Source organism: Schizosaccharomyces osmophilus, chromosome 2 (genome assembly GCF_027921745.1).
Source record: "Schizosaccharomyces osmophilus chromosome 2, complete sequence".
NCBI classification, from domain to species: domain Eukaryota; kingdom Fungi; phylum Ascomycota; class Schizosaccharomycetes; order Schizosaccharomycetales; family Schizosaccharomycetaceae; genus Schizosaccharomyces; species Schizosaccharomyces osmophilus.
In genome coordinates, this window is record NC_079239.1 from 2,594,417 (window position 1) to 2,621,638 (window position 27,222).

The following is a 27,222-nucleotide window of genomic DNA, read 5'->3' on the forward strand; positions in this document are numbered from 1 at the left end:
AAGACTTATTGTTCTTCTACTCCATTTGCAAGAAACTTCATTTTTGTCCTTCTTTACATACATTTTCTTCGCTATAAATACAGTTATTTATTTAAACAAATGATCTTCGGATCACTTTGGTCAAATTGAAACGATACAGAGAAGATTGTAAGTACACCCCATACGACCAAGGTTCGAGTCATACTAACTCGTTGTTTAGAGCATGGCCCCTGCACAAGGATGACACTGCGACATTGAGAGAAAACCCATTTTTTTTTATTTTTCTACCCAAAAACATCGATTGACACTTGCTGTTTATCAAATTGATTCGTAAAAACTTGTTATTTGAACAAGCAATTGCTCATTCGTTTTTTGCTATTTTTGACTACTTTTAACATCTGTTTACCTAGATTCCTGTAAACAAACTGGATTGTGCATTTTTGGGATACTATTATTTTCGTTTCTTGAAAATCGTTTTGCAGGTTGGTTCATCTTTTTGAAAGATTCGTGCTCGTTCAGTTTCGTCCGTGTTGAAAACGATTGTTTTCGTATTTATAAGTTTCTGTATTTGGATCACTTTTTAAATAGGAATCAAAACTTTTTTTAGTTATTTTATGGATTTCTTTAGCTAAATTCAATTGTATACTCGTGGAAAGCCCTTTATTATCTAGACATAAACCATTGACATCCATTATTAACTAGTCTTTTCTTTCTTTCTTCATTGGCTTTTTTTGTTTCCTCATCGTATATCCCCCATTTCTTTTGCATGCGTTTCCGTTCCCTGTTCCACGTTCATCATAAAACCACTGGTTTATGGAAGCCGTATCCATTTTGTCGCTGCTTCAACCTTCAAGCTTCGTTTCAACCTGTACGTTTCATAAGAACATTTTTAGGATCCTTTGCTAATTCAATTCCTTCCTTTAGGTTCACATTGAAACAGCCTGGCATGAGCTACAGCAAAATCTTTCTCTTGTTGAGCATTCGCCTTCCAAGGTGAACATAAAAAGCGATGGTCCTCTCTACCCCATCCTTCTTCCGCCGCCTAATATCACAGGAAAGTTACACATTGGACACGCGCTCACTATTACCATCCAAGATGCTCTAGCAAGATATTATTCCATGAATGGCTATCAAGTATCTTTCCGCCCAGGAACCGATCATGCCGGAATTGCAACTCAGTCAGCTGTGGAAAAGTTTTTGAATAAAAAAGGCATCACAAAATCTAACCTTACTGAATCCGAATTCATGCTTCAAGTTCGAGATTGGGAACATCAGTTTCAGTATCGGATTCGAAAACAGCTTGAAGCATTTGGTGCTCTATTTGATTGGAAAAACGAATTTTATACACTAGATAAAAAAAGGTCTCGCTCGGTCTCTAAAGCATTTGTTGAATTATTTGATTCCGGTTACATATATCGAGCTAATCGTTTTGTCAATTGGTGTCCTAAATTGGCAAGTGCTATTTCGGAAATGGAAGTGGATTCGCATATGATTTCAGATCCTGTCACAAAATCAATTAATGGAGTTGCAGTTGATTTTGGATATATGTATCAAATCGCCTATCCATTAGTCGACTCTTGTGATGAGTCCATCATTGTTTCGACTACTCGCCCTGAAACAGTTTTTGGGGACCGTGCCATTGCTGTTAACCCACAAGACCAGAAATATCAACGTTTTATTGGAAATTTTGTACGACATCCACTTCGTCCTGGCCTTGTTCTTCCTATCGTGGCAGACGACGCTGTTGATCCAAATTTCTACACTGGAGCTTTAAAAATTACTCCAAGTCATAGCTCCGTTGATTTCGATATCGCTAAAAGACATGGCATACCTTTAGCTACTATCTTGGATCAAAAAGGCCGTTTAGTCAATTGTTCAAATGAACTGGATGGAATGGATCGCTTATGTGCGCGTCCCAAAATAATTCAAATGTTGAAAGACGTTGAATCTTTAGTAAAAAAAATTCCTCACTCTTGCGTTTTATCTGTTTGTTCTCGAACCGGGGATGTAATTGAACCTATTATGGTCCCTCAGTGGTATTTGTCCGTCGATTTTCTTCGAAAACGACTCTTGAGTATGACTGAGGAACAAAACTTAAAGTTCTTTCCTTCTTCAACTAAAGATGATTGGTATCGATGGCTGGAAACCATGCAAGATTGGTGTCTTTCTCGTCAAATCGCCTGGGGTCATCGGATTCCTGTTTGGAAATATGAAACCACTAAGGGAGAGCAATGGGTAGCAGCTGAATCCCAAGAAGAAGCAGTGAAGAAGGCCAATGGAGCTTCTTTGGAGCAAGACTCTGATGTTTTAGATACTTGGTTCTCTTCTTCTTTACTTCCTTTGTCTTCATTTGGTTGGCCTTGTGAGAAGAATGTACCCGTGCTGCCATTCATAGAAAGTGGTAAAGACATCATATTTTTTTGGATAGCAAAAATGGCTTTGATGTGTTCTTATTTTACAAATGTTCTTCCCTTCCGAGAAGTTATTTTGCATCCTCTCATTCGGGACTCGGAAGGGCGAAAGATGTCGAAATCTTTAGGAAATGTCATTGACCCAATGGATATTATACATGGCGTCTCTTTGGAGAAACTGGAAGAGAAGCTTTTAGAAGGAAGCTTTTCAAAGTCTGAGATGGGTAAATCCTTGGCTCATTTAAAAAAGTCTTTTCCAAATGGTATTCGTGCCCAGGGATTAGACGCTTTGCGTTTTGGTCTTTGTCTTTCTTTGCATCATAATCAAAGGATTTTATTAGACATGGAAAGCTTCTCCAATTCGTACAGGTTTTTGTCAAAAATCTGGAACTTAACGCGATATTTCAATCAGTATAAGTCTACTTTGGTCACTAATGATACGCCGACTGAGGTAGCCGATATTTTCCAAACAATTAAAGTCGCGTTTGATTATCGACTACAGCATACTGTTAAAAGTTGTCGTGTAAACTTTAAAAATCGATCTCTATTCAAGGTTTCAGAAGCTTTAGAAAAGTTTCTATTAAACGATTTGTCAGTCGAATTTGTTGATATTACACGTCCTATTTTAAAGAACCATGACAGCCAAGATCTTGTTTTGCAGTATTTCAGTCATCTCATGAACGTGTTTTTGCGGTTGGCTCATCCGGTTATACCATGCTTAACAGACGTATGTGAAAACAAGCCATTTTCGCTTGCACTTACTAATGATAAATTTAGGTATTGTGGGATCGTTTGGACTACATGCCAAAGGGACCTTTGCACAATAATATCTATCCCCAGGTAGACGAAGGAAAACTGGACTCCGAAGAGGCAGCCCGTGCTAATGAAGTTGTAAAAGAAGCTATGAAAATCATTTACTACTTACGAAGCTTAAAGGTAAATAAGCAGTTATCGCAAAACCAAAAATCACCTGTTTATATTATTACACGCACAGGAAGCTTGGACAAGTTTTGCGAAATAATCAGATCCTTAACAGGATACCAAGTAAAGGTACGTATCAGATTGCCCTATGTACAGTAACTAACTTATAGATGCAATTGCAAAACGATCTTGGAAGTTCTACGACTACTTTTGTTCAGTTTATGGTTTCCAGAGACACTACGCTAATGGTACCAGACGAATATATGCATCGTAATACCCCAAAGTTGGAGAGAAGCGTAGAAGAATTACAAAAGAAGGTGAAGAAACTTGATTTTGTAACTACATCTGCTGGTTATACAAAAGCTCCAATGGCAGTCAAAGCAAAGAATAACCAGCATAGAGAGGAGCTACTTGCGATGATCCGTAGTTTAAAGGAAAAAATCAACGGCCTATAGAATAAAATTTTACTAAGTTGTAGTATCAATTGATCTTGAGCAAGTCTCAGCCACCCCGACTATTGAAATGAATTATGTCTCATAGATTTAATTATCTAAACGAATGGCTCATGAAAAGTAGATCTTCAAAAATAACAATAGTAGTATATTAATTTACAAACAAAGACCAAACTAAACTAAATTTACGTGGTTATTTCTTTGTTTATATTCAACATTGTTTGATGTGGTTGACGGGCACATCTCAATCCGCTTTATTTTTTTTTTGTTTTTATTAACCTTCCGAAAACAAGCTCCCTCCTTTACTCTTTCTTTTCGCCGCTTTCAATTATAAATCAATCATTTAGGAAAGTATGCAATTTGGTATAAAGACAAATTCCATCAGATTAGATGAAGACGAACGGACATTATATGTTGATAAGGCATGCGTGGTACTTCCTAGTGATTTAAGGAGTTGCTGCTCACTGAAAGGTATGAGAGAACTTAGAATTGTGCAAATTGAATTGAATTGAGTATTGATTTTACGCATAGACGTTATATGAGCTTGACTAACATGAAACATTTTAGAGCTCAAACCGGATTTGCTGCTGTCATTGAAATATCTTTTGAGAGTAGACGTAGTTGATTCTCAAGCTGTAATCCTTCACTATCTTTCACAATCTAGTAGGAAATGCACTCATTGCACTGTATATTCTTTGAACAACGCATATGGATTTGAGCAGTATTTGATGAAAAGGGCCTATGCGGGTAAGAGAACTTAAGAGAGAAGTCTGAACGGATTTTGATATTTCACCGAAAATCATTGCGCGGCTAACAATATGTAGGTACTCATGGCTTAAAACGGTTTTTTGTTCTCATCAATCCATTTGGCGGACAAGGAAAGGCAAATAAAATTTGGCAGCAGATGGCTTCACCTGTATTTCAAACGGCTCATTTGGAATGTAATATTGTTTTCACGGAGTACAGGAATCATGCTAGAAGCATCGTTGCAAATATTGACCTGAAAAGCTTGGATGCAATTATCTGTGTCGGTGGTGATGGACTCTTTCATGAATGCTTGAATGGTCTAGGGGATAGAAAGGATAATGCTGTAGCATTTAACACTCCTCTTTGCATGATTCCCGGTGGGACGGGGAATGCTTTTAGTTACAATGCCACTCAGGAAACGCACCCAGCCTCAGTAGCCCTTGAAATTATAAAGGGCGTTAAAAAGTCATTTGACCTGATGAGTTTTGATCAAAAGGGGGATATATCATATTCATTTCTTTCGGCAAATTACGGTATTATAGCTGATAGTGATGTGGGAACAGACAACCTGAGATTTATGGGTGAGAATCGAACAATTCTTGGGTTTCTTATTCGATTGTTTCAAAAGCCTACCTGGAAATGCAAAGTGGAGATGGAAGTCGTCTCGTCCGACCGAAATGAAATGAGAAAAGCTTACCTCCAGCGCTTACAGCAAGCTACTATTAATAAGAATGGTGGTACCACGGACAGAATAGTAAATATGCCCTGGTATAATGAAGGCAACATTTCCCGCGTCACTATTGACATTCAGGACCTTTCGGTTTTCTATGCTGGCCTTTTACCGTATGTCGCTGCTGATATGCGAGTGTTTCCCGTCTGTGACATTGACGATGGGTTAATCGACGTTGCTATTATTCGCTCGAATCCATTTCGTAGACCTCTCCTGAGCATGTTTATGCATATTGAAACCGGTGAACACTTTAATTCCGATTTTTTATCATATTACAAAGTTCGTTCGTTCCGTTTTACACCCATAGACACTGGAGCCCATCATTATTTTGTCCTTGATGGGGAAGAATATCCTTTTGTGCCTTTTGAATGTCGAGCTGCCCCCGGATTGGGGACTACTTTGGCTTCTCAAGCCGGATTTAAACTCTTAAGCTTGTGAGCTCGGGTTTTATGATAACTTTGAGGCTTTTCTTATGTCCTACCATTTTATTTTAATTGGGATCAGAGCGGTTATTCATTTTATTTTTGCATTGTTTTATACAACGGACTAATATACTAAGCTGTGCGTTTACCTTCTTTTTGAATTCAAATCTACAAATCCAACTAATCATGGAGAAATTAACATTCTTTTGTTTTTTTTTATTATTCTTTTTTTTTTCATTTTTAGGTTGCTAGGAGTTAAAGCCGATTGCTTGTTATATACAATTAAATAATACAATTTTTAGCCTAAATCATAATCATGAAAAAAAAATCACAGTAACGGAATTGCTTTTCAGAATTGGAAACAAACAAGCCGATTTTCGTACTGGTTGTTAGGCTTCTCAAATCATTTCATTTCTCATTGTTTATTACTGACTTCATCAGTATGTTTCTACCAACTTCACCCAAGATCAACCTCCATTCATAATATACTCAAAGTCGAGCTTTGTTGAAGGATTATTTTAGCCACGTACTGATCTTTAAAGAAAACGAAGTTACTAACGATTCATCGCTTTTCAGCAAGGCTAAGCTATACCTTTTGCTGATTTGATTGCCATTCATGATCTGAAGGCTTTCTAGCTTGAAGTGACCTTTATATTTTCTTGATCAGCGATTTTCAATGAAAAAGAATGTTTAAAAGTGAACAGCTTTTTTTAGAATCCCTGAATGATGGAGTACTGAAGGCTTTTCAATATTGTTTTCGGTTCTTAAGACATGGACAGAAAAAAACTTTTATGCTCGGTTTATCCACTTCTATTATTAAAGAGTTTCTAGTTGATTCTAGGAATTACCCTGTGGAAACTGTACAAAAGCTTTGCTCCTCGAATATGGCGGACGAGCTAAAATACAAAATTCGACCTGTGCATATAGACGTCCAAGCAGAAGACGAGTCGGCAAGCTATATTAGAAGTTATCTAGGAAAAGAAGGATTGAAATCGTTTGGAGGTTCTCACTGGTGGCTATATCGTAACAGCCCATTGAAAGCATGGTGGTTTAAAAAAAAACAACCAACGCAACATCTGTCCAGAGATGAGAAAATAATTTTTTACGTACATGGTGGTGCCCATTACTTGAGCACGGTACGAACGAATGCTTATCACATTCAAAAGCACACTTCTGCCCTTGGAGTCCGAACATTTGCTCCTGAGATACGTTTGGCACCTCAATTTCCAGCTCCCTGCTCATTACATGATATCCTATCTAGCTATTTATATCTAATACGAAAGCATGACCCAAAAAACATTATATTTATTGGAGATTCCTCTGGTGCCAGCCTTATTCTTTCTCTTTTGATTTTAATGCGAGATTGCAACATCCCTTTACCTGCTGGGACTGTCTTGAATTCTCCATGGGTTGATTTAACCCATAGCCTTCCTTCGATAGTTGATGATTATTCCACTGACTACATACCCCCGGAAGGATTCCATCATCGTGCAAGTAGATACTGGCCTGTTGCAAACGTGGATACATTATTTGCTAGCACAACATCGTCCATGAAGAACTTATCAAAGGAAGAATTATGTAAAATAATATCTGAAAGAATGCAGCATCAAGTAGAGAAAATAAAGTCTGTTATTCCTGCATTTCGAAAGCTAGGCAAGGAAAACGGACGGATGTCCTACAGAGATGCACAGGATCGTTTGGATCCAAATTTTTTCTACACATTTCCCTTTCAAGTTCAATTTTACGCTCCTAACCATCTATTAACCCATCCTTTGGTTAGTCCTTTGTTTACGGAAAACTTAGGCGGTCTTCCTCCAACGTTGGTCTTGGGAGGCGCTTCCGAAAGACTTCGAGATGAAATTGTTTATATTGCACATAGGATGGCAAAAGATGTGTATAATGGGGAAAAGACAAAAGTTCAATTAGAGCTGTACGACTCTTGCTGTCATGTGGTAACTGCTTTACCCTTTGTCAGTGAAGCCCACATCATGGCTCGACGTATAGCCAATTTTTCTTATTGGTGTTTAAAGCGAGAAGACAACAGCTTCGTTTCTCGCAATAAACACATTACCGGCGAACTTCCTTCTTCATTAGATGAGATGGTCCGTCTTCGAATTTCGCGCGACGGAAAGGAGCGGCCAATGGAGTCAGAATCTGAAATGCCAAGCCTTCGAATTTCAAGGGAAGTACTTGGTACAATACAAATAGAAGCTTTATGCAGATGGATAGATGTTGATTTTGAAATTTTATCTAAGGATGGTGCGAAAGCTGCGAAGCTTTTTGGTGAATTTAAGCATGCTGAAATTCATGGCTACCTAGAAAAGCCGGAATATTTTATCCAGGAAGGTGAGAATCCCCCGATATCTGCGGTGGTAGCGAATTCTAAAATACACCCTCAAGACTCTAGCAAAGGAAGTTTCTTCGAGAGCTGTTTATAGGATTCCTTGTCCTTTGTTTGTAACTAGGACATTGACTATTCTTCGGTCCTTTAATACTCGTTTTGTAACGATATTTATGGGGTTGGACTTTAGACATTCTTTGCCTTTCCAAGTTTAGTCTTTTTTAGCGTTCATAACATACAGACGATGGAAAATTTCTTTAGTGTGCTTCATACGCTCGTTTATTTATATAATGAATTGTTTTGTTTTATTTTTTTTTTTTTGTTCACATCCTTTTTGTTTACAGTACATGCGTGTAAATTGGTTGTCATGGTAACATATATAAATATTTACGTTTGAACGCACACCGAAGCTGTGCGGTGTAATCTTGCCAATGTTTGAATCCCTCTAATTTCATGTCGTATTTATCAAGAGATGATTCCGGCTATGCAAAGCACTCTATCGAAAACATTGTGAATGGAAAAACAGTTGAGAACGCCGCAAGAAAGGCGTCCTTTGATGAACGAACCTGGGTTTGGATATCTGACCCTGAGGATGTCTACTTAAGGGCATGGATCGAAGAAAAACTGAATTCAAACTCCCAATACAAAGTTCGATTAGAGAAAGATGGAAGCGAACGAATTGTAGATTCAAAGAGTACGGGAGAAGTGAACCCTCCGAAGTTTGACATGGTAAACGATATGGCCGAGTTAACATGTCTCAATGAACCTTCAGTTATTCACAACCTAATTCAACGGTACGAACGAGACTTAATTTACACATACTCTGGTCTTTTCTTAGTAGCCGTGAATCCATATCGGTCATTACCCATTTACGGCGATGATATAGTTAAGAAGTATCATGCAAAACAATTTCCTGAAGTCAAACCACACATCTTTCGTGTAGCAGATATTGCTTATAGGAATCTGCTGGAGAGGGAGCAAGATCAATCAATTTTGGTAACTGGTGAATCAGGTGCTGGTAAGACCGAAACCACAAAGAAAGTTATTCAATATCTTACTGCAATTACTGGTACTTCTAGCAATGATTCTCAACTTTTAGAAAACAAAATTTTAGATACCAATCCCGTTTTGGAAGCATTTGGTAATGCCCAAACTGTGCGAAACAATAACTCCTCTCGCTTTGGAAAGTTTATACGAATTGAGTTTTCTATAGATGGTAGCATAGTTGGTGCTAACTTGGACTGGTACTTGCTTGAGAAATCTCGAGTTACTAATCCATCTCCTAACGAACGAAATTATCACATTTTTTATCAATTATTGCGTGGTAGTGATGATAATTTACTACGAGAATTTTTTCTTGAACGTTCCGTTGACAAGTACACCTATTTGAAAAATTGTGCGAAATTTGTTTCAGGAGTGGATGATGCTTCGGAATTCCGTCAAGTCTGTGCCGGACTTACTACACTTGGATTTAGTGCCGAAGACACAAAGCAGCTTTATACTGCAATCGCTGCTGTCTTACATCTGGGAAATATAGAGGTTGCCTCTGATCGTGCTGGCCAGGCACGGTTCCCATCTTTGACACACATTGATCAGCTCTGTCATCTGTTAGGTATACCACCTGAAGCTTTTATAAATGCAGTTTTGCATCCAAAAACAAAGGCAGGGAGAGAATGGATTGTTAATGCACGTACAAAGGAGCAGGTTCTACATACTCTTCAATCACTCGCAAAGAGTTTGTATGAAAGAAATTTTGCATTCTTAGTTGATAAGCTAAATCGGACAATGTATCAGACTCAGAATGATAACAAGTACTTTATAGGCGTCTTAGATATTGCGGGATTCGAAATCTTTGCGCACAATAGCTTTGAGCAACTCTGTATTAATTACACGAACGAAAAGCTTCAACAGTTTTTTAATCATTACATGTTCATTCTGGAGCAAGAAGAATATTCTCAAGAAAAAATTGAGTGGGATTTCGTTGATTATGGTAATGACTTGCAGCCAACCATAGATGTAATCGAAAAGTCAGAACCGATTGGCATCCTTTCTTGCTTAGACGAAGATTGTGTTATGCCAATGACAACAGACAATACCTTTACGGAGAAGCTACATTTGCTTTTGAAAGGAAAGTCTGACATTTACCATCCTAAAAGGTTCTCGTCAGAAGGATTTGTTTTGCGACATTATGCCGGTAATGTTGTTTATTCTACCGAAGGATGGTTGGAAAAGAATAAAGATCCTCTTAACTCTAACCTCGCAAATTTAATATCCCAATCTTCAAATATGCATATATCTTCCCTTTTTTCTGATTACTCTTCTGGGAACACTTTGAATGGTGATCATTATGAAAAGAAGGGTATTTTCCGTACCGTTTCTCAAAGACACAGACGACATCTTAATACTCTAATGAAGCAACTAGAAGCTACACAACCGCATTTCGTCCGTTGTATTATTCCAAATAGCATAAAGAAGCCTAAATTTATTGAGAAAGGACTAGTTTTAAACCAGCTACGATGTAATGGTGTTTTGGAAGGAATTCGAATTGCCCAGACTGGGTTTCCTAACAAGCTGTTGTACACAGAGTTTCGATCTAGATACGGGATTCTATCAAATACACTAGAAAGGGGTTATGTAGAAGCAAAAAAGGCTACTGTGGCTATTATAAAGGAGTTGGATTTATCTAGAAGCGTCTATAGACTAGGTAAAACCAAAGTTTTTTTCAAGGCTAATGTGCTTGGGTTTCTCGAAGATCGAAGAAATGCGATGCTGCGAAATATTTTTAAAGCCTTTTCTTCTACAATAAGGGGATTTCTTGTACGACGTCGCCTTTATCGGTTAAACCATCGCCAGGACGCTGCTATTGTTTTACAGCATAACTTAAGAGAATTGAATGTTTTAGGGAAGCACCCTTGGTGGCATTTATTTTTAAAATTGAAACCTTTATTGGGGACAACTCAAACCGATGAATATCTACGTCGTAAAGATGCACTCATCAATAACCTTAGAATTCAATTAGAAAAAGCAGAATTGGTTTCTGTTGAACTAGAGGCTAATCGTCAGCAAATTTCAAGCATTTCGAAGGAGCTGAGTGAGGAACAGGCGGTTTCGAAAGAAAAAGAGATTCTAGTTGAGCGAGCCAATTCTAGAGTTGAAGTTATAAATGAGCGACTTTCCGATTTGGTAGAACAATTGCACATAAGTCATGATAAATATACTTCATTGTACAATGAAAAGAAGGAGACTGACGAGCAATTTGAGAAATCCAAATCCTTAACGAATCATCTTCAAGGATTAATTTCGACTTTGCAAGAAAAGTTGGATTCTTCTGTTGCAGCAAATGAAGAAACGAAAAGAAAATACAAAGAGATGGAATCATCTCATATTAATTTACAGGCAGATTATGAGCACTATGCACAGCTGTTAGATTCTCAACGAAGTACTTTAGCGGAAGAGCAAACGAAACTTGACAGGTTAAAACAAAGTAAAAACAAGCTAGAGGAAGAAATTCTTTTTAAAGGCAATTTACACAAAGCAGAAGTGGACGAATATAAGTCTGAAAACTCTAGTCTGAAAAACCAATGCAATATCTATGAATCTCAAATTGCTAGCCTGGTATCTGATTATTCTAGGACTGAATCCGAGTTGAATAAAAAAGAATCTGAAATCTTAATGTTTCAAACGGAACTTGCTGAATACAGAGATCAACTCGCTAGTTCTTTAAAAAAACGTGCTTCAGATGCTCTCGGAGAGGAGGAGGCATTGTCCCTTGACAGTCAAGAAAGTACATATTCGTCTTCTTCAACTACTCTTTCGATTTTAAAAGATGTTCAAGAATTAAAGACGTTGCATTCTAAAGAAGCAGTACAACTTTCTGGTAGGATAAAAGATGTTACTCAACTGCTCGAGCAGAGCATGGCTACCGAAGATAAGCTGCGCTTAAAAAATAATGAGCTGTCAGATATTGTTGAAGCTTTGAAATATCAAATGCAAGAACAGGACAGGGAGATTCTTGAAGCAAATGCTGCTAATGTGAATCTTCAAAAGACCAATGATGTCTTGGAAAAAAATGCAACAGACTTTATTGACTTGCAAAGTGTAAAAACGCGCTATGAATGTAAAGTATCGGAATTATTCTCGCAGTTACATAAAGAACGAAAAAGGGCTGAACAACTAAAGACGAAGCTTGAATCTTTCGGTAATAATGAAAAGGAAAATTATCATCACGGGATTTCAAAAGAAAACGAACCAATGAAAGGTACAAGAAAGGAAAGTCTTCGAAGGATTACTGATTTACTTTCTTCAGCAATGAATTCTTCAACTTTTGAAAAGTACCATCTGGAAATGCTTCTTAATGCATTACAGCAACAAATTTCAGAGTTTGACTTAAGTCTTCCTCAAAAAAGCCTGCTTTCTTCTAATTTAGAATCTTTAAAAAGAAGATCGTCAGTAGGAAGGAACATTGAACCTGCTTTGTCGCCTTCTAAGACCAACAATGGCGATTCCTCAAACTTGACGAAAATGCTTCAAGGTTCTCCTAGCAAGCGCTCTGGAAAAATGGAGGCCCTTATACGAAACTTTGATCAGAATAATACTTCCTTTTTATTTGAACCTAATAAAGAAGAGGGAAACCAGAAATCTATGAATCTTCGCTCAGAAATTATGAAACTGAATTTTAATTTAGAAGAAGCAAAACGAAATGGAATTTTAGATTCTAGCACCGTTGATAGTGGTGTTACTGCCGCAATGCAGTCTTTATTGGAAGAAAATCAAGCGCTGAAAGCTACGGCGACGACGAATGTAAGCATTGAAAGTTCACCTGGCGAGCAAGAACAATTATTAAATGAAGTTCCCGCTCGATTACAAGGTGATTTAAGGAGGCACTTTGATCAGCTGCGCCAATCCAAAGAGACATTGTTAAAACTGCACAACATTACTGAGGACAAGCTACATTCGGCTGATCTAGCACTTAAAGAAACAACAAAAGAAAGAGACCATTTGCTGCGTAACTTCTCTACACCGACCAAACCTTCCTTTATTGTCAACGATGAAACAGAAGATCTTGGGTTTGACAGCTCAGATGGCCTTGATGAACAGAAGCTAGAAGAAGTTAATCTTTTACGGATGAGAAAATTGGAAAGCGCTCTTTCGAAATATAGGAATCGTCTCGGTGAGTTTCAGTTGCGCCATGAAAACTCTGAGTCATCTATCCACAAACTAGAACGTGCTAAGATGGGTCTCTCGAATAAATTAGCGGAAAGAGAAACCTACATAGCTGAACTGCTTGGCACTCGAAAGAAGATGGAGATGGCGCTATTGGAGTCAAATGCCAAGCAAAAAGAGTTTGAAATACTCTATTATGAAAGAAATAATGATTTGTTGGAAATAAGGCAACACAGAGAAAAGTTGATGAAACAAATTGACGAATTTAACGCAGTACGTGTTCAAGATCTAGAAGAGCGTGAACGGAAAGACGAATTATTATTCCAGCGTTACCAAAAGGAGCTCAACGGATTTAAGGTACAGCTAGAAGAAGAACGAGAGAAAAATTTGCGGATACGGCAAAACAACCGACATGTGCATTTAGAAGTCGGAGAGTTAAGAACGAAGGTTGATGGACTAATTCTGGAAAAAACAGGTTTAGTGAAAGAAACTTCACGTTTACAATCCGAAATGCAATCGATGTATAAGGTAAAGAACAATTCTTCGGCGGCACATCGAACAGCGCAATCACAATTGCTTAATCTGACGTCGCAACTGCAAGAAATTCGAGAAGTGAATGAGCACCTTCGTTCCGAACAAAACAATTTGCTTAATGAAAAACGTAGTCTTGAACAGAAAGTGCAGGAAGTGACAAGTCAATTGAACAATTCTAAATTCTCCGAATACTCCCCAGAACTAGCTGATACTGAGAAGGAAATGGCTGATTTGCGGGCAAGCATGGAGCAGAAAGATGAACTGTTAACGTCACTAGTAGACAGAATGAAGCAAATGGAGTTCTTTGCCTCTGAAACTCAAAAAGATAGCAACCAACACCGTGAAGAAAATTTGAATCTACATCGGCAAACTGGAGTTTTAGAAAATGAAAAGAAAGAGCTGGAGCTCCGATTATTTGATTTGGATGCTAAGAGCTACCCATTGAGTTCATCGAAAGATGTTCGAATGCTTCAAAAACAAATTGCAGAATTAGAGAGCTCTGTTGCGGACTCGGACAAGGAACGCATTAAGGGACTCGATGAATGCAGGCTCCGAGATCGTAGTATTCGTCATCTAGAAGCTCGTGTTCGAAAGTTTGATGAAGAAAAGCAAAATCTGTCGGCATCCATTTCTCATCTGGAAGATCGGAATAGTCTTTTGTATAATCAACTAGAAGATACAAAAGCATCTGAAACGCATTACAAATTAGCTTTGCAAAGAGCAGAGCACGAGGTTCAAGAGGAACGAGAAAACCTTGCGAATCTGGAACGAGACCTAGAAAAATATCGACTCATACTTGAAGGTCAACGAGCTAGGCGTTTAGACAGTCGATTGTCAATGCGTTCTAGTACAAAGTCTCCGTCAATGCATTGATTTCTTGCATGTTTTAAATTGCTTTGCTTTTCTTGTTTTTATCAATCCTTTTATTTAGTCTTATTTCTTTAATTATCGGTTCCCACAAGTCCTAAATCGCTTATAAATTTGAATTTACCGACCTCCCATACTTTTTATTGAGAAATGATTCTTGTTTTTAATATGTATATATTTCTATGTTTATCGACCTTTTTACATTTTTACATTCCTGATGCACTCTTCTCGTGGAACGAGACCTTGAGTATGAAAATTCTTGAATTATTACTTTCTTCCTCTATTTCCAAACGTTTCCTAATGACATATCTATGTGTATGTGAAAGACACTAGCCCAGCATGCTACAATAATGATTATAAAATATTTGTAAACGAATTGAATTGTGTTGTTAGTTTTAAGCATATGTTATGAGCATTATCATTATTCACATTATGTCAATAAAAATATTCATAACAATTTATAGATCATAAAAAGGGTGTGTGTAATATAGATACAATAGTTTGTCATCGTCAGTGAACGGTTCTTCAAAAGAACAACCGAGACATTCTAACGGGTTCATTTGATTCATAAGCAATAATGTAGTAGTAGTTCATAAAGGAATTTGAGTGCTCATAATTTAAGCACCATTGTAACCAAGGAGGTTGGGAGTGTCTTGAACACCAGCGAGGTTAATGGCATTCTTGGTAGCTTGTTTAACAAGAGCATCCTTAACGTCAGTGGAGCTAGAATCGGGGTGCAATCCAAGGTAGTAAGCAGCCAAACCAGCAACGTGAGGAGTTGCCATGGAAGTACCAGAGATAGTGTTGGTGTTACGGTTGTTGGAACCAATCCAAGTAGACAAGATGTTGACACCAGGAGCAATAATGTCGACGCACTTACCATAGTTCGAGAAGTAGGCAAGTTGGTCATTGACATTAGAAGCAGCAACGGTGATGGCCAACTTGGAAGCAGCGGGAGAAGAGTAGCAAGCATCATCGAATTCGTTACCAGCAGCAACGGCATACAAAATACCCTTCTTGACGGCAGAGTCGACGGCAAAGTCCAAAACAAAGCTGCTGCCACCACCAAGAGACATGTTAGCAACGGCAGTCTTCTTGCTATTCTTGGATTGGTGGTCCTTGACAGTCCATTCAACACCAGAAATAACGTCAGACATACTACCGGAACCGTTGGAACGGAGAACCTTGACAGCGACAATCTGGGCCTTCTTTGCGACACCATAAGCACGGCTAGCAATGGTACCAGCAACGTGAGTACCGTGACCATTACCATCCTCGTCAGCATCGTTGGTAGGAATGGTCTTACCCCATTTAGCACGGCCCTCGAATTCAACGTGGTGAATGTTGACACCAGTGTCGACAACATAAGCAGTAGCACCATCACCAGCAGAGCTGTCGTAGACATACTTACCGTTGGTCTCGGAAGTCAAGTGGGCGCGGTGGGAGACACGAGAAAGACCCCAGGGAGCACCGGATTGAGTGGACTTGTCCTTGATGGTAACAACTTGGTCGCGTTCGACAGCAATAACATGAGGATGAAGACGAATTTGTTCAACGACATCAGCGCTGAATTGACCAGCGTAACCCTTGAAAGCACTTTCGCCAAAGTCGTAGATGTGCTTCAAACCAAACATGTAGTTGCTATCTTCAGGGCCATAAAAGGTGTTGGCTTGCATGATATTCTCTTGGTGAACTTCTCCCACCCAAGAAGTATGCTCGTACAAGTCTTGTTGGCTGATAGAAGAGTCCAAAATGATGATGTAGTGAGACTCTAAACCAGCAGTGTCGGCGTTGGTTGCAGACAACAGAGGAGCAGAATTGGCTCCATTGTACGCGGTAGCAGCATGATGCTTGGGCTTGGACTTGGGCTTTTCGTGAACGATGTTGCTATCGCTCTTGATAAAGTCAGCAACTTCTGGACGAATACCGGCATGGATGTTCTCCAAATCATTCGAATGGATTACAGGAGCAGCCATGGCGGAAGAAGCCATCAAACTGAGCCCTGCAAGAGCAGAAAAAAATCCTGAACCAAATACCTTCATATTAGAAAGAATGTGGAGAAACTTGGAGGGAAAGAAATCTATGAAAAGAGTTTTGCAAGTGGGATATGCGAAAAAGACGAGAAAAATGAAAGAATCTTTGTCTCGCTGAAAATTGGGATTTGGGTACAAAAGTTATCTAGGGGCGCAAGTTCAAGTGCGAGCACGGTAGATATTATAAAATTATAGCAAATGAAAAAGACAATGTTGTGAATTGGAATGTCAAGATCAAAGGCAATACCAGAAGAATTTTTATAAGCAATTCTTCTTCAGTCTTTGATCTGTGTAAGGAAACGGGCAGCGATGGCTTATGGTATATTTGAAGGCGATTTCATCCATTATATATAGTTGAGTTTATCTTCATACCCTAACCCTCCTCCATCATGCATGGATTATCTTGTGCATATAGTGCGATAACATACGCTTTCGATACACAATGTATACAAATTACAATTGTACAATTCAATTGGTAAATTTTATAAACCGTAAGATTTATTCCGTTTCGTTACCAATTGCTCCTCTTTGCTTGCCATTGTTTATTCCTTTTGCCTGTTTGCCTTTTCGTTAGTGCTTCCCCCCCCATTGCACTTTCTTTCGAACGCTGATCTATCGGTTATGTCACCTGCACTTTATTTGATTCTGGCAAATCAGAGCTTTGCGTGCCGCTAGTTTGATGTAATTATCAAGAGACTATAATAAACAAGCTATTTGTATTAACGAATAATTCCGTTGATAGTATATTATCGAGTCATCGCTTAACTCACAATGTTCTTTGCGGTGACGAAGACAATTCGCAATTTTATTGCCAATTCGCTAAGATTGCGCTGAGGCTGACGGATCAGCTCAGTGTTTAGAATTGGTTCGTCAACGGAATGGATCACTCATACTACTAATAAAAGTTCCTTCTAGTGATCAGGAAGGATAGCTTCGATCCGTCAAGAATCATCTTTGCTATCTCTTTGAATTGGCCATGGACTTTCATGCATTGCAAAGGCGTAGCTGTTGCGTAAACCTCTACAAGAAAAGCGATAGTTGCCCCTTCATCTCTATTCTTTCTATACCATTTGCTTACTAAATGTTTCGCTACAAAACGGTGTTTTAAAATTGGGTAGTGTGTTGGAGCTTGTTCAATACTGGCTTCCGCTGCTTAAAAAAGTACAGTAAGCCTTATTGGGTGGTGCACTAAAACTTGTTGTGCTATTTAATGGACTACAGTAGAGTACCTTCAATTGCTACATCATAACGTAACATGCTGTGTCGTATCTCTCTATCTCGTACAATTCCTTTCCTTGGTTCAGTTCTTTTTTTATAAACAAACCTTGTAATTTCAGGTGAATTATTGATTGAGGATTCTTTCTCAATTTGTAAATACAAGAGCCTCGGAAATTCTTCTTTATCATCGTGGGATCCTTCTGAGAGAAAAGGATCCCTGTTGCTGCTCTCTGTCCTTGGCAGGCACGGTGTGTCGTTTCTTCTATTTTCCTACCTATATTTTTTTCTGACTGCATGTCGTAAAAGTTGATTTCATTTTCATTTTCAATTTTTATAATTTATTCTTTACTGATAAACGCATTCTTCCACTCGTTTTTCACCTTTTCAGTGATCTGATACACAAATTTTACAAACCCTCACATGGCGAGCTTTCTAAATGCAAATCGATTCCTGCAACGGTCAGCTTGTTTGCACCCAAGCTTTCCATTCAAGGCGCCGCGTGGTTTTGGGAAATGCACGACGAGAAATTTAAAACAATACTATACGCCCGCTTCTGGACCATACCTTCGTGTTTCCATGACAAAGGCCCCTCAAAGTTTGGGTCTGTGTTCTGCTAGAGGCGACTCTCTCGAAAATCAGGATCGTCTCTCGTTTGGCTACCTGGACAAGCTCAAAGCTCCCATTTTCTTAAACGACGAAGAGGCTCCTGTACAGTCTTTGAGTTCCAACAATTCCTCAGACGCTAATTTCAGTAAGGGATCTGGACTGTTTGGTTCTTTTCCAAATTTCGATAGTCCCTTTGTATATGGAATCTTCGATGGTCACGGCGGTGTCGAATGTAGTGAGTTTTTGAGTAATCACTTGGGCCATATAATAGAAAGACAAGATTTTTCGCGCGCTGAAGAGTTGCTTCAGGAAGCCAGGTCCTTGGGCGGTTACATGTTCTCCTTGGAACCACCTTTTTCACTGGCTTCTGTCCTGAAATCTCGCGATGAGGACATGATTTGGAGGGCTAGACTCTATTATTCCTTTTTAGAAGCAGATTTAATTTATTTGAAGGAATATGCCAAGCTCTCTCCTGATCGTGCTGTTCCTGGTGCCGTAGGAACGGTGGTCGTTCTTACTTCAAAAAACAACAAATCGTATTGGGAAAGTGACAGCTATACGATTCAGCTAGCTCATGTCGGAGACACACGAGCGATTTTATGTGATTCTCGTACTGGACGAGCACATCGTTTAACGTTCCAGCATAATCCTACCGATTTCGAAGAATCGCGAAGACTTCGTCACTATAATCTTGGGTTTTCTAGTGACTCTTTTGGTGAAAAGCGATATGCCTGGGTTGCAAATACTCGAAGTTTTGGTGACGGTCTAAAATTAAAGAGGCTCGGTGTCGTTGCTGAACCACAACTCACATCCATTCATTCTTTAAGAGATGACTGGTCTTTTTTGACTTTGCTTTCGGACGGGGTTACCCAGGTGGTATCGGATGATGAAGTGGTCGACATCATTAAATTGTCCGAGTCTCCTCAGGATGCTGCAAATAACATTATTAGATATGCACAAAATGTCGGCTCTGTAGATGATATTACCTGTTTGGTAATTCGGTTACCTGGTTGGAAAAAGCGTACTATGAATGACTTTACTAAAAATCTGCGATTAGAAAAGTCTTTTTACGTACCAAGAAAGAGTTAATCTATGGCTATTTATGTGAAACTATTCAATAATTTTTCCCTTTCTCTCGTTTTTAATATATCTTTGATTTCCATCCTTCTCTCCTATTTCGTTCAAGAACTTCTTGAGTAAGTATATGCCATATTGGTTTTCTAGTTCTTTTCCTTTTCTTTTTGGTTGCTGCTTCCTAATATCAGTTAGAATTTAATTTCCTTTGTAATACATACTATACACTTCGATCTATATAGTCTATCTAATGGAGTAAATGTTTTCTATTTTTCATTCTTTTTTTATCACCATCTCTTGATTTTATAAATGAATTTTTAAGACAGTTTAGCATGCTTCCATCAATACTACTTTTATCTTTTGAACTTGATGAAGACAAATCCGTCATGGTCCAGTGGCTAGGATTCATCGCTCTCACCGATGCGGCGGGGGTTCGATTCCCCCTGACGGAAATCTTTTTACTGTGTTATTTTCCAGTGGACAGCAGAGCGCGTTCCCATACAATTATTTAAAATAAACAAAAATTAAATAAATATAGCTGTAACTATACATCGCCTTCTACCGTAAAAACAACGATTTTTTATTTACACTTCAGACTTTTACTACGGAATATGTTGCGGTCAGGTCGCTGTGGCTGCATGAATAAACGAACAAAAATGAATGAACATTTTCATGACTATAAAGTAAAGTGCTAAAAACTTCAATTTACCATTCAAAACCAGTTTTCTACCTTAGTAATAATTCTTTCATTATCAAAGAGAATGTAAATAAACAAGAATCGTATAAACATCATAGTAAAGAGGAACCATGACATCAGTTTTTTTTCTCGATTGAATTCATTGCAAAACCTGCGTGCACTTAGCCAGAAAAGTACAGACAAAATGACTAAAATGGATATTGTTCAGCGCTCTATTACCCTAAACGTAAGTGTGATTTTTTTGTTCTGCTCTTACGAGCTTTTAGAGACGTACAAAGGGCTTTTACATAGTCACGAGTGAACTCACCAGCAAGTTGCCCGAGATCAAGAATTTCTCTATGGGAACTTTAAACTTGTTTATTCAACATACATCCGCTGCCCTTACTATCAATGAAAATTGGGACTCAGATACTCGTGATGATTTGAGAGACATCATGGACAAGGTTGTTCCTGAATCCTCTAGCTACCGTCACAATGCTGAGGGTTTAGATGACATGCCTGCCCATGCCAAGTCTAGTTTGATCGGACCTAGCCTTACCATCCCTATCTCAAATGGACAGCTAAACTTGGGCACTTGGCAAGATGTCCAACTTGCGGAATTTCGCAGATCTCCTCACTCTCGTACAATCGTTTGTACGGTTCAAGGCTTAAGATCATAAAACTGATTTGTATGAAATGATGTGCTAGTAAATTTGACAATGAGATGAATTTTTGCCTCTAGTCAACGTTTATTTACCTACTTAAAACTTAGGAAAAAAAAAAGAAAAATACATTAGCAGTATACGTAATAATAACTAATCCATGAGATGTCGAAACTTTGGAGATTTTGTCGCTTACTTTTTATAAGCATACGAAGAAGGAAAAAAAACGTCCATGCGTAGCCTATTTTTTGTCTGGCCCATTTATTTCATTATGGCCCATAAAAACGCCTGGAATTTCGTCTTGTAACGACAGTTTATCCGCACAGAAGCCGTCGCGCATGGTTAATTTATAAGGATACAAAATTTTGGGTTCACCCAAATGAATGGTCGTTTTGAGAATTTCATTCTCAACTTCAATCAGAGTACATGTCAGCAAATCAACCATGGGTTCGGATGCAGGCATTTTGATAATATACTCCTTATTAACAGATCCATAATTCGTAATGAAGGTAATGACTGGTCCTTTATACATTAGCATCACATTATCGCCCACAGGAATAGCATGTGTACGAGTACGAATCCATTCCTCGCCATCTTGAGAATTGATTAAATCCCTACGAATTTGATTCACTTTAGCTGTGTACTTGTACAGAGGGCCTTCGGTATGGTACCCAGTAATCCACATCGCTGGACGATTGATGGGATCGTGAGATCCATCCAGCATTTGTTCTTGTCCGTAAAAAACTATAGGAATGCCGTCTGACATGAGATTTAGTGTCATGGCATTTTTTAGTACATTAAAGTCATTGTTGAGAGCCGCCAGTCTGGGTGCATCTTGAGATTCCAGGAAAAGACCTAAAAGAGTGCTATCAATGCAATGGTGCGCAACCAGATTCATCGCTATTGCCGTTTTTCTTAGAGCTCTATCATTGACTGGAATTACAGCTTCTGAAGCGACACCTTGTACAGGAAAGTTGTGCAGACCGTCCATAAAACCTTGCCATTCACAAAAAGCGGCTGCTTCCCCAGTCCACTCTTCTCCTTGGCAATACACGCCTGCTGCTTCGCAAAAGCCGGGCCAAAATGTTTGACGAACGTGCTTTGCAGCATCGATACGCAATCCATCGATTTTGAACTTTTTGACATGATCGTGAATGAAGTTGTACAAGGTTTCAATAATGAAGGGATTCTCCGTATCCACGTCAGGTAAGGTCACATCTTCTGTGCCAATCCAGCATTGTTCCAAAGATAAAGGATCACTTTGGATAATTGGACACATAGGATGATAGTGCTCTTCTTTATTGAAAGGACTATATATTGAGAAATCGATATTTCGTGTATCCGGAGCGGCCATATGGTTTACCACTGTATCTACCATCAAATACATTCCTCGTTCATGCAAAGCATCTGATAAATCGATCAAATCCTCTTCAGTGCCAAAGTGAGGATTCAAAGAAAGGAGATCCTGCGGCCAATATCCGTGATAAGCCTCACCATATTTGGTTGCGCCTTCAATATTCTTAATAACCGGGGAAATCCAAATGGCTGTAAATCCCATATTCTGAATGTAATCCAGCTTATTGATGATTCCCTTCCAATTTCCACCACAGTAGGCACGATCCTCAGGATTGCAATTCACAGACTCGGTGGTAGCAAACCTGTCTGTTAGCAATGAGTAAATTGACTGCTTTCTCCATCCGTGTTTGTCTAAAGCTTCGATGGGGATTACCCCTAAAAGCAATGAAAGCACTTTGAAAGTCTTTAGCAACATTTTATGGTGCTTCATTCTTAAAGGTGGTTGCTCCTGAGAAAAGTGCTTATTGCCATGCCTGTATAAATAGTTGGTTTGTTTACATATACTTGATTCACAACTATGGGATAAACACAGTAAAAACAAACAACAACTGAAAATTGAATTTCAATAATAACCACTAGTTATAATAACTCATGCTTATTTGACTATTATTGGTATTAAAAGCCTAATAAAAGACACTGCTCACAAGAAGTCAGAATTTCAGCTAATACTACTTTATAGGAAGAAACATAAACAAACAATAGGTTCAAGAAAAAGAAAAAATAGTGATTGTTTCATATTCATGTGAATTCGTTTTCTGCGACTAACATTATTGATAATGTCCATAACAATAATAACATTTTGAGAATAAAAAAAAGTTAGATTCTGTTAATTCAGTGAGAAGCAGAATTTTAATTTATTGTTATATGTCTTTGTAAGCAGAGTCTTGTAAAATCAAGCTATTTTACTGAACGACCTGAATTTAGCAAACGTTTCCCTATACTCAAAAAGTTTTCAATTATGGCGGAAGAAGAAAATCAAGATGTCTTTCTACAAGAAAATGAAGTAGAAGAAGTTGTAAACCAAGATGAGAATGAAATGGAACAAGATTTCGAGGAAAATGAAGAATTGGATCAAGATCAAGGTGCTGGTGGTTATCACTCAGTAATGGATCATTCCGTTCAAGGATTCTTTGAACATAAAGATTCAGTATTCTGTGTTTCTATGAATCCCGTGAAAACCAATATCTGTGCCTCTGGTGGCGGTGATGATTTGGCATACATTTGGGACATCACCAACGGCGAGCAAGTTTGCCAGTTGACAGGCCATAAGGATTCTGTAGTTTCTGTGGGTTGGAGTTTTGATGGTAATTACGTTGCTACCGGCGGTATGGATAATCAAATTCGAGTATGGAAAAGTGAGTCAGGCGTTGAATTCATCACCGCTACTGAAACGACTGATGAAGTAGTTTGGTTAAGTTGGCATCCTAAAGGCTTGTTCCTCGCTGCTGGATGCAACGACGGTAGCGTCTGGATGTTGAGTATGCCTTCTGGTAAGGTTGTCCAAGTTTTCTATGGCCATACTGCTCCCACAAATGCTGGCAAATTTATCCCTCCTGGTGTTGGCAAGCGTTTGGCTACAGTTGATGACATGGGTACTTTAATCGTTTGGAATCCAGCTACTGGTGACTCCGAATGCCGAATGACAGGTGATGACCACCGATTTGATCCCGGCAACGAAGAAACCTCTGCAGGATGGACAAGCTTCGATAGTAACGGTGATGGTAATGTTTTATTCCTCGGCGGCTCTTCCGGTAAAGTTAAAGTCGTAAATATTAACAATAATTACATCTTGGCTTCGTTAGAAACACAGCGTGAAAGTGTAGAGGCTATTACTTTATGCCCTGTTTTACCTATATGTGCTTGTGCTAGCGTTGACGGTACAGTTGCTCTCTACGATTCTTCATCACTGAAATTTAGACGAAGTCTATATCATGGCCAACCTGTTATTGATTGCGTTTTCCTTCCAAAATCTCCGTATTTGCTTACTGCCTGTGCTGACTGTACCATTCGTAAATGGGATGTCCGTTCTGGTCAACTTTTAGGCGAATACACTGGGCATCAGGAACCTATACTCTGTATGTCAATCACTGCGGACGGGAAAAGGGTTATTAGTGGCTCTGACGATACAGAACTATTAGTATTTGACTGTGAAAACTAGAAAGGTCACATAGTTAAAAATTGTTTTGGTTGGATTTTGGATTTAGACAGTTCAATAACATTATTTTGGGTTAAAACAAATATTAGATTTAGATTATACAACTCTATCATAAAGCTCTATTTATTGATGTAGGCTTCCCTAATTATATAAGGTATGTGTCATGACTAGTGCTGCTAGTTTTAATTATACCATTTCGCATTTAACTGCTTTCTCTTGACCATAGGTCTAGTTATTAGAACGGTAAACAAAATTCCGAGAGCGGTCAGTACCAATTGTTTCTTATCAAAATAAGAACTGAGCATGTCGAATGGCATACTTGGTGCTGTTCTCGTAAAAAATATGTCTAATCCCAAAGCTAAAACAAGAGTTGTGCTTTCAAAAGTAGAAGGCTCAGAAATCATTTTTTTGATACCATATAGTCGTTGGTCATACGAGAGAATCCGATCGTCAAAGATTGTCATTACTGGTTCATATGGTACGAAAGAAGATGGTTGTGGCTTTTCGTTTGGCTTATGAATCGGTCTCAGTGGAGACATAATACTCTGAGGAATCATTCCTAGTTGATTCGAAGATAAAGACACCAAAATATCTCTAGAGGTTATACCTTGATTTGTCGTCGTCACTGCCATTGCATTTATCAAACGATCAATATTGAAGGACTTTGTGAAAGCGGAAGGAATATAATTATTGTTTCCACTCTCAACAACGTCGATATTGTGCTTAACGTTTGGCTGACCTCCCTCAAACAGTTCCACTGCCACAATTTTGGTAGATATAGAAGGAACCGCATTCCAGTAAGAATATACAAGCCAGTTTTCGGAAAGTACTGCACTTACATTTTCAAAATCGAATACCTCGGAATGTTCGTTACGATGAAGGATAGCCCCACTGAATGTATCAATAATATAGACGATTAGCATATCCCGTTTACATGTCAAGACTGCCATCAAATTTGGGTTCAAATATTTATACATAACTTTTCGATCTGCCAAAACACGCCCGATGGAAGCAAGAGTCTCATGTGGATTTCGCTGAACTGTGTTAAGCAACGTTTCATCATCCTTAAAAGAAAATTCCCATTCTACAGTGATTTTATAATCCTCAAGAATGCGGAATCCTTGCAAGGAGTTATCCTTAACTCTAGTAAACATAACAGAAGATTTCATTTGAAGGAAATGGTCAAAGGCCATTTCGTCTCCTAGAGGAGAAACAGTGTCTCCATGCAGAGCAAATATTAAATTTTTGTAATGCTCCTTTGAATTATCAAGGAAGAAAAATTCATCTGGAACTCCAGTCTCGGTTTTCTCGTATACGACCGAGGCATCGTTTGACCTTAGGATTCTGAAAGTATAGCCATCATCAAATATATAGACCAATGCGATTAGGGAGGCCTCTTGGTGATTGGATGCAGGCTTCAGCAACCAAGATTTTACATCTTTAGCTTCTTGAGAGTAATCCTTTTTCCATACTATGCGGTCCTTCCTGCTGACATCTGAAGAAAGACAGTACAAACTACCGGTATATGTGGGTATTAGAAAGTTCGTCATAAAAGCAGCGTCTAAAGAGTGATGTCGAGGAAGCAACTGCCGAATATTAAACAGTTGCTTAAAGTTTTTCAGATAGTGCAAGAAGGGTATTACACTCTCCTTTTCTTGGTCTTCTGGAGTAGAATCCGAAGACTCAAGGATGACAGGCAAGGATATAGCATCGGCAGCGTAAGCTAATGCTTCCTCACGTTTCCACAAAAGAACGTTGTTAGAATAACAAAAGATTGTCCCATCCTCTAACACGACAATGAGGTAAATATTTGCTTGAGACTGAAGCAACTTAAACAAGTGTACAGGGCGAGAAAATGAATTTTGAATTTCAAGAATTTGCTGGGAGTCAAAAACTATCGTTTGGGAAGAAGCCGTTGTGCGCAGAAAACGACCATCATCAACATGGAAACCGTGAGAAACGGAAACTCCGCTTTCATCCAAAAATTCATCTACCAAAGCAAATTCTTCCCCTTGAAAGGTGAAGACACATGTAACAAAAGAAGAATCGGAACCGATGGTAAATGAGTATCCAGGAACGTCTTGCGAAATGCGTTCCCAGTTTATCAGGGAATAATCTGTGAATAATAAATGGTACCGCTCGGGATGGGACAGACGAATTGCATGTACGGCGTTCTGGTAACTAAACAAAACGAGATCGTCTTTTGCGTCTAAAATTTCGGATTTAGCTGGAACAGAAATAATTTTCTCTTCTACAGGCTGCCAATCTTCGTTTAATTGAACCACCTTGTGACCGGACTGGTCTTTGGTCAAGACATAATTTTTTTCGGAATATATGAGCATTGCCATAAGAGGAAAATCAAAGGAAACCTCAACTACTGTAGCATTATTTTCTTGAAATAGTACCTTTTCGAGAGTAGATGATCCAGGAACGAGGTAAACATAACCTTCATTCGTTTCATATAGACTACCACCTTTAGCAGTGGAAATGTCCAACTTAGTTTCCAGTACTCCAGTGTCTTTATTCCACACAAATAAGTCTTCATTTCCAATGGTAAGGGCATAACGGCCTTTTGACTTGTGGACAACCGATTCTGTTTGCTCGTCAACGGCTTGGCGCCAGATAATATCACCTTTGTTGGCATCAATGCGTGACAATAATCCACGTTCACTTAATACTAGAAAGGAATCACTATCCTCGTCAAGCTTAACATCCTTTAAACGGCCTAAAAGAGAAATACGATAATCATGGACACCTGCTTCATCTCTGAGGACTGCAAGGTAGCAAGGAAGAAAAATTGAGAAAAGAACAAAATACAAAGGCCAGTAAGGCCGAGTCATCTTGAACAAATGAAAACAACCCTGTTTTCAAAAAG

General features: G+C 38.7%; 10 protein-coding genes and 2 non-coding genes across 12 annotated transcripts; 9 read left to right on the forward strand and 3 right to left on the reverse strand.

Moving 5' to 3' along the window:
• Positions 1-100: 100 nt before the first annotated feature.
• Positions 101-255, forward strand: U6. The gene has a single exon (XR_008803658.1). It is a non-coding gene; the product is annotated as a small nuclear RNA U6 (small nuclear RNA).
• Positions 256-745: 490 nt separating this feature from the next.
• On the forward strand, positions 746-3,766 carry vrs2 (mitochondrial valine-tRNA ligase Vrs2/Vas2; the record flags this gene model as incomplete). Its single annotated transcript, XM_056182467.1, has 4 exons — positions 746-847; positions 904-3,117; positions 3,168-3,440; positions 3,482-3,766. The coding sequence occupies 4 exons, from the start codon at positions 746-748 to the stop codon at positions 3,764-3,766; spliced, it is 2,874 nt and encodes a 957-aa protein (XP_056037813.1).
• Positions 3,767-4,116: 350 nt separating this feature from the next.
• lcb4 (sphingoid long chain base kinase) lies at positions 4,117-5,678 on the forward strand (the record flags this gene model as incomplete). The annotated part of the gene is made up of 3 exons (XM_056182468.1): positions 4,117-4,234; positions 4,331-4,510; positions 4,588-5,678. The coding sequence occupies 3 exons, from the start codon at positions 4,117-4,119 to the stop codon at positions 5,676-5,678; spliced, it is 1,389 nt and encodes a 462-aa protein (XP_056037812.1).
• Positions 5,679-6,348: 670 nt separating this feature from the next.
• SOMG_03680 (esterase/lipase, implicated in fatty acid biosynthetic process) lies at positions 6,349-8,100 on the forward strand (the record flags this gene model as incomplete). The annotated part of the gene is made up of 1 exon (XM_056182469.1): positions 6,349-8,100. The coding sequence occupies one exon, from the start codon at positions 6,349-6,351 to the stop codon at positions 8,098-8,100; it is 1,752 nt and encodes a 583-aa protein (XP_056037703.1).
• A 356-nt stretch (positions 8,101-8,456) lies between these two features.
• myp2 (myosin II heavy chain Myo3) lies at positions 8,457-14,573 on the forward strand (the record flags this gene model as incomplete). Its single annotated transcript, XM_056182470.1, has 1 exon — positions 8,457-14,573. One exon carries the CDS (start codon positions 8,457-8,459, stop codon positions 14,571-14,573), a length of 6,117 nt encoding a protein of 2,038 aa, XP_056037709.1.
• Positions 14,574-15,184: 611 nt separating this feature from the next.
• isp6 (vacuolar serine protease Isp6) lies at positions 15,185-16,609 on the reverse strand (the record flags this gene model as incomplete). Its single annotated transcript, XM_056182471.1, has 1 exon — positions 15,185-16,609. One exon carries the CDS (start codon positions 16,607-16,609, stop codon positions 15,185-15,187), a length of 1,425 nt encoding a protein of 474 aa, XP_056038029.1.
• Positions 16,610-18,238: 1,629 nt separating this feature from the next.
• Positions 18,239-19,513, forward strand: ptc4 (mitochondrial serine/threonine protein phosphatase PP2C catalytic subunit Ptc4; the record flags this gene model as incomplete). Its single annotated transcript, XM_056182472.1, has 1 exon — positions 18,239-19,513. One exon carries the CDS (start codon positions 18,239-18,241, stop codon positions 19,511-19,513), a length of 1,275 nt encoding a protein of 424 aa, XP_056038030.1.
• Positions 19,514-19,878: 365 nt separating this feature from the next.
• SOMG_20190 lies at positions 19,879-19,950 on the forward strand. The gene has a single exon. It is a non-coding gene; the product is annotated as a tRNA-Glu (tRNA).
• Positions 19,951-20,379: 429 nt separating this feature from the next.
• SOMG_03684 (UPF0047 family) lies at positions 20,380-20,854 on the forward strand (the record flags this gene model as incomplete). Its single annotated transcript, XM_056182473.1, has 2 exons — positions 20,380-20,421; positions 20,462-20,854. 2 exons carry the CDS (start codon positions 20,380-20,382, stop codon positions 20,852-20,854), a joined length of 435 nt encoding a protein of 144 aa, XP_056037707.1.
• Positions 20,855-21,077: 223 nt separating this feature from the next.
• mde5 (alpha-amylase-like protein Mde5) lies at positions 21,078-22,622 on the reverse strand (the record flags this gene model as incomplete). Its single annotated transcript, XM_056182474.1, has 1 exon — positions 21,078-22,622. One exon carries the CDS (start codon positions 22,620-22,622, stop codon positions 21,078-21,080), a length of 1,545 nt encoding a protein of 514 aa, XP_056037708.1.
• Positions 22,623-23,150: 528 nt separating this feature from the next.
• Positions 23,151-24,350, forward strand: sqt1 (ribosome assembly protein Sqt1; the record flags this gene model as incomplete). Its single annotated transcript, XM_056182475.1, has 1 exon — positions 23,151-24,350. One exon carries the CDS (start codon positions 23,151-23,153, stop codon positions 24,348-24,350), a length of 1,200 nt encoding a protein of 399 aa, XP_056037705.1.
• A 179-nt stretch (positions 24,351-24,529) lies between these two features.
• On the reverse strand, positions 24,530-27,187 carry emc1 (ER membrane protein complex subunit Emc1; the record flags this gene model as incomplete). The annotated part of the gene is made up of 1 exon (XM_056182476.1): positions 24,530-27,187. One exon carries the CDS (start codon positions 27,185-27,187, stop codon positions 24,530-24,532), a length of 2,658 nt encoding a protein of 885 aa, XP_056037706.1.
• Between the last annotated feature and the right edge of the window lie 35 nt (positions 27,188-27,222).